The sequence below is a fragment of the Theobroma cacao genome, chromosome 2, assembly GCF_000208745.1.
Source record: "Theobroma cacao cultivar B97-61/B2 chromosome 2, Criollo_cocoa_genome_V2, whole genome shotgun sequence".
Taxonomy (NCBI): domain Eukaryota; kingdom Viridiplantae; phylum Streptophyta; class Magnoliopsida; order Malvales; family Malvaceae; genus Theobroma; species Theobroma cacao.
Window position 1 is genome coordinate 8,471,428 of NC_030851.1, and position 6,756 is coordinate 8,478,183.

At 34.2% G+C, this 6,756-nt stretch overlaps 1 protein-coding gene across 1 annotated transcript; it reads left to right on the plus strand.

Annotated features, from left to right (window-relative positions):
- Positions 3,775–6,533, plus strand: LOC18608499 (cytochrome P450 86B1). Its single transcript, XM_007043225.2, has 2 exons — positions 3,775–5,255; positions 5,906–6,533. Exons 1-2 carry the CDS (start codon positions 3,963–3,965, stop codon positions 6,308–6,310), a joined length of 1,698 nt encoding a protein of 565 aa, XP_007043287.2. The 5' UTR covers positions 3,775–3,962; the 3' UTR covers positions 6,311–6,533.

Genomic DNA, 6,756 nt, shown 5'->3' on the forward strand with positions numbered 1-6,756 from the left:
AAAGTGTTGATGGAGAAAAAGTCGAAGGCGTGATTTACGAGTTTTTTTTTTTAATATTTTGTTATGTTTAAAGCACAAAATTTCAAGAAATTCTGGCTTCTAAATAAATCTTTAAGTACTATTTTGGAAGAAAATGCTTTTAAAGATAATTTTCTGTTAAATTAAATTAAAAAAATCACTTACTATGTTACATGATAAGTTTTTTGAATAAGAGACACATGATTTTCATTCATTTAAATAATATGTGCATGATCAATTAGTCATGTTTAACGTGTGAAAGGATATTTTGATTTGAAGTGGATTAATGTATGTTTGAAATTGTACATTTCATGATCATGGTTTTATTATTTCTTGACAATCATGATTCATGAAAAATGCAATTTTATTTTCTAAACAAAGATTAAATTAAAGAGGTCAAGTGAAGCAGCTTCGAGATTTTATAGTATCATATTTGTGTTGATGATGAACAAAATTTCAAAGTGCTTATGATTTTGGCAAAGATAATGTTATAATGATGATTACAACGCGTTGAAGCAGGAAACTACTTAAAATGGAGGAAGAGTGTCAGGAATGCAATGGGCAAATGATTAAAGGGCTACACACTCACCTTCATGGAAGGCTCAAAATGGAGTGATTTTAAACGAAATAATAATGCAACATGCAAAGCCCACATTGTGTCCACTCAATTTAAATTTTAAAATACTTATTATGTATATAATTTTTATATTAGTCCCACTAAAATTAAATAAAAAAATTAAAAAAAGGGTCAAATAAATACAGTTCTCATCCATTTTTATTATGAATAAAATGATAATATTAATATGATAAGAACGGTAATATTAGAAGTGAATGCATGATGGGAATTCTAATAAAACAAAAGACGAAAGTTGGGGATGCAATGAGTGAAAAATTGAAACCCTGCGCTGCACACCTTCGTGGAAGGCTCAAAATGAGGTGAGTTTAAAAGAGAAAATGCAACTTGCACAAGGCCTAGAGACATTTTGTTGAGTGGGGGGTCAATGGACGCCACTCAACTTTAATAAACTAAATTTATAATTACTATATGTATATTGTAATAGAAAACTATTTTGTAAATTTTTCTTATATCGATTTCTAAAAAGAAGGGGTCATTTAAGTAAATTTTTCGTTCATTTTTATTAATGTGATACAAGTTTATAATATTAATAATGGTTATTTTATTATGATAAGAATTTTTTTTTGTACAAATGATGTTATACAAATGATTAAATAGGTAAACTCATTAGAATGAAGATTGAGAATGCAATGAATGAATAATTGAAGGGATACGCACACACGCCTTTGTGGAAGGCTCAAAATGAGGTGATTTTCAGTGGGATTAATAAGAGACACATTGCAAGCATAGTCACATTTGTGTTGAGTGGGTGAATTGACTCCACTGGACTTTAAAAAAAATTAAATATATATTTATATATACAAGAGAAATTTATTTAGGTTGGTGTACAACTAATTAAATTTTATATGATTTTATTTTCTATATAATTTATATTTATTATATATATATTGATAAAGACAGATCTTCGTTTATTGTAATATAAATATAAAATTGATTTGAAATTTTACATACTTAATTGATAAGGGTATATAAATTGTTAAATTTATGAATCTTGCTCTTATGAACAACGACTTCTTTAAGATCTCTTGAAAAATGGTTGTGAAATGAATATATCTTTTGCGGAAATATCAATATGGAAGATTGAAATGAAAGATAAAAGATAAGAAGAAGTAAGGTGAAAGCTAAGCTACCGTAATTAATAATCCTTGTTCGGTATCTTTCAAAAAAAACAAAAGATTAATCCATATTTGGTGAAGAATTAATTGAAGCAAGATATAGACCTGGAAACCAAATTGCTTGACTTGAATTTCCATTTTTGAAAGCTTGTTTGAGGCTTTTCTCTTGTAGGGTTTAGAGACGTAATGTTTTCTCTGTGTGGTAAAAAAGCAAAGTTTAGTTATAACTTACAAGGGTAAACAAGTCTCCTGCGCAAATAAACAGAGTAAGAAAGATATATATATATATATAGAAGATTGAAGAGTTACTGACCTTATATTATATGATCTTTTTAATCTTGACTTAATAATATCTTTAAGGCATGATTAAATTCTAAGCTTCAGTCTTATGTATACTTCCTGTGTCCAATCTCCGTACATGAATTTGCCTGAAATAGTCTGTGTATTAAATTCATAAGTAAATCTAATCTTATATCAATATTAGAAACAAAAGTCAGAAAGGAAAACTCCGAAGAAAGTTGGCGTCTTAGGTTAACACATGTATTAGCGTATAGATAATAATAATAATAGAGGATTTAGTTTATACACATCCATTTAAAAAGTACGAAAAGGCAAATACCACTTTTTTCTTACCGGAAGTGTCCATAACTTGAAGCTGCGTGTAACCACTTCTTCCACCACGGTTTCAAGGACCAACTCCGGCTAAACATTACTGCTATTAGCCTGAATTAGGCGACATATCAACAATCTTATCTAGATTTCTTACACATCTAAATTTGAGCTAAGACATGTTATCACGGATCTCAAATCAGTAAGATATAGATATTTATTACATTTATAAATAAGAACATTCTTCCATCTATCAACATATTTTTTAATTGAAAATGTAAGTCCATAGCACATGGTACTAAAGTAACACTATAACAGTTATATTATCTTGAATTTTACAAATTTAGTACCTATGATATAATACACTAGACTAACATCATAAATCAAATGGATGATATATCCAAAACATCTAGTCAATTTGTAATATGTGACATGTTAATGTAATATTTTTGAGACACGTGATATGTTTTTATAAGTTATTTTTAGACATATAATCTATTTGACTAATAATATGAATCTCATTTATTTTTAGACCTATAATATATTTGACTAATAATATTAATCTCATTTATGTACAGATGGACAGAAATAATGTTTGAATATATCTAATTGTCAATTTTAAACTTTAAATATTAAATTGAGAATTTGATTATAATTTGAGTATCTAATGTGTAATTAACCCTTTTATTTTATTTGTCAAAATACTTAACATGCACCTCTAGAATACAAACCATAATCTTCACTCCAAGTTGGTCCGATGTTTTTCTTCTCAACATCTATTTGAAAGTGACCAAATCACGGGCTAGCTAAGGAACAATAACTTAACAAGATATATTCAATACTTGATCATTTTAACATCATGAAATGAATTCTTCGATAAATAAGACAATTAAAGTTGATCTACAAAGGCCAACCTGAAATAAATAAAACTATTGACCAAATGGGCATTTTATATTTTCAAGCAAAGCATCCACAAATAAGACAGCCCCCCTGTAAGTAATCAAAAGATTTTGGCTGGGTTGTTGCCAAGTGGTGTGATTTATATAGTTAGGCGTAGCTGTTAAGTAACCATACCAGATTAGGGGTGCCACACAAATCACAGTATTCTATGTGCTAGCTAATCTACACATTTCAATTTGTAATCAACCTACTAAAAGGCAAACTAAAAGAAAAGAACACTGCGGAAAATAGTTCCTACTTAGGTTACCCGTCGCCACCCACTTTTCATCCTCCATTAACAGTACACCCCATCTTAGAAAACAGGGTAAACTCTATTTGTGGAAACTAGCATTTGACACTCAACCAACTAGCATTGCCCACATTCTCAGTAGTCTTTGCCAATCATTCCTTAAGCAAGGGAAACTTCCGGGACAGCCTGAATTTTTATTTAAACTCCCGATCTCAAGAAATGTTAGCCGCGCCCACAAAAATATTGTTGTTGCAAGCCACAGGAAGAGCAAGCAGCTATACACAAAAAATTCAGCTCACCAAATCAAACCAATTGGGCCGAAGCATGCACGCCAAGAAACACATGTCCTATCCCTTATAACGCATTGCCACCCCTCCCCTAACTAACAATTCCCATGCAATATCCCTTGATTTCCTGTCATTCCAAGACCATGATCGACCCTAGCACCAATCTAACTTCCTCCTCTTCCTCCCTTTCCTCCGATGATAGTCACGGTGGAAACTTTGTTTCCCGGCGGCTGTTTTTCTTACAAGATGTTCATATTTTGGAGATATTTCTTGCTCTTTTAGTCTTTGTTGTTATACATTCCTTGAGGCAAAAAAGACGTTATGGCCTGCCTGTGTGGCCATTTCTAGGCATGCTACCATCGTTAGTGTCCGGTCTCCAGGCTAACATGTACGAGTGGGTTTCTGACATACTTTGCCAGCAAAATGGGACTTTCAAATTCAGAGGTCCTTGGTTTAGTAGTCTCAATTGCGTTGTTACTGCTGATCCTAGGAACCTTGAACATCTTCTCAAGACAAAATTCTCTGTTTTCCCCAAAGGGCCCTATTTCCGTGACACCGTTCGTGATCTCCTCGGAGACGGAATATTTAGTGCAGATGATGAAACCTGGCAAAGGCAAAGGAAAACAGCGAGCATTGAGTTCCACTCGGCTAAGTTCAGGCAATTGACCACTGAGTCATTGCTGGAGCTTGTTCATGCCAGGCTCTTGCCTGTCTTGGAAAATGCAGTGAACAAATCAATCTCCATTGATCTCCAAGATATCTTATTGAGATTAACTTTCGATAACGTTTGCATGATAGCCTTTGGGGTTGACCCCGGGTGCCTGCATTCTGGGTTGCCTGAAATACCATTCGCCAGAGCCTTTGAGGACGCAACGGAGGCCACGGTGCTGCGATTCGTTACGCCAACATGTATATGGAAGGCCATGAGGTACCTTGATTTGGGGACCGAAAAGAAGCTGAAAAGATCGATAAAGGGCGTGGACAAATTTGCTGAAGAAGTAATTAGGACAAGGAAAAAGGAACTCGCCTTACAAAGTGAAGACAAGAAGCAGAGATCAGACTTGTTAACGATATTCATGAGGTTGAAAGATGAGCAGGGAAAGCCTTTTTCGGACAAGTTCCTGCGTGATATTTGTGTGAACTTTATACTTGCTGGAAGAGATACTTCTTCAGTGGCATTGAGCTGGTTTTTCTGGTTGCTGGAAAAGAATCCAATGGTGGAGGAAAAAATTCTTGCAGAGATAAGCAGAATTATTAATGAAAGAGAAGAGATGAAAGACGAAGAAGCAAAAAGTCGGTTGGTGTTTAGACCAGAGGAGATAAAGAAGATGGATTATTTGCAAGCTGCATTATCAGAGGCTCTGAGATTGTATCCTTCTGTCCCTGTGGATCACAAAGAGGTAATTTTACCTTTTAATCATTAATTTAAATTTCATCTTTGGCATGTTATTCAATTCATATATATTTCAAGTAGATTATTTGGTCGGAACATGAACCAGAGCCATGATTTCAAAAGGCTCAAAAGCCATGTTAATTCTTCTAGTACTATCATTTTACCTCTCGTTAATGTTTAGGTCAACTCTTGTCCGATATTATTTAGTTCGTTCATGCCTGCCTAATCTCTAGGTGGTCATGACTTGGGAATGAATTTGGGTGAGTTTCTTGTTCACCTAAACCAACATTATAATTGAAAAGACATAACCTAGGAGCAGCAAATATTAAAAATGGGATTAGAAGTTGATCACCTAGACTTAGGTGAAGACCTAAATCAGACCTTGAATTATTGGTCGACACTCCATAAAAATAGTATTTATTACTAACATATTTTCACCTTTTGGGTACTTGGGTTAAAGAATCTTCCCCCCATTTATATTTAAACCGCCACTAATAAATTATAGCATGGTCAATTAGATGCTAAATGCGACAAGGAAGCGACCTTCTTTGAACCCTGTTTTCCACTCCGCTTTCATATTTTCTCTTGTATTTTCCTGTCATCTCTATTTATCGTCTGGCATGAAACATTGATTCCTTGATCCTTCTGTTCTCTTAGGTTGTCGAAGATGACGTATTTCCAGATGGAACAGTGCTAAAAAAAGGAACAAAAGTAATTTATGCAATCTACGCAATGGGAAGAATGGAAGCCATATGGGGAAAAGACTGCAGGGAGTATAAACCAGAGAGATGGCTAAGAGATGGCAGGTACATGAGCGAGTCAGCCTACAAATTTACTGCCTTCAATGGAGGTCCGCGGCTGTGCTTAGGAAAAGATTTTGCTTATTATCAGATGAAGTTTGCTGCTGCCTCAATCATATACCGTTACCGCGTGAAGGTGGTGAAAGATCATCCTGTTGCACCAAAACTTGCCCTGACCATGTACATGAAGCATGGGCTTAATGTGAATCTAATCAAGCGCGATGAATCAGAGCTTCAAAACTACCTAAAGACACATAATTAAGTATCTTCAATACTCTGTCGTCACTTTCTCTTTCCTGATATAGTGATTGTTGTATTGAAGCATATACATGTAGAGTGGCATACGGTTACGTATACGATGGTACAATAATGGATTTGTATTTGTTTTTTTATCGGATTGTTCATTATTTGATAACTACTGATCTATGTAAGTATTTCTATGGTCATCTGAGCCTTTAAAGCTACATATGAATAAAGAAAACAATTAAAACATGGCATTTGGCTTAACTAAGAAGGCCTGCAAAAGCCTTGCCTTCCCTTTCGAACTTCATTACTTATCAGGTTCAGTCACTCCTTGTATCACTTTAACTGCAAGAGCTATAGATGTTCTGCTTTCTGCATGAGGTTTCTATGATTACTGATGTCCATGACGCTTCAGAAATCTGCTGACATGTGGGGAACGCTGCAAATTATCTTACGGGCTGCTTT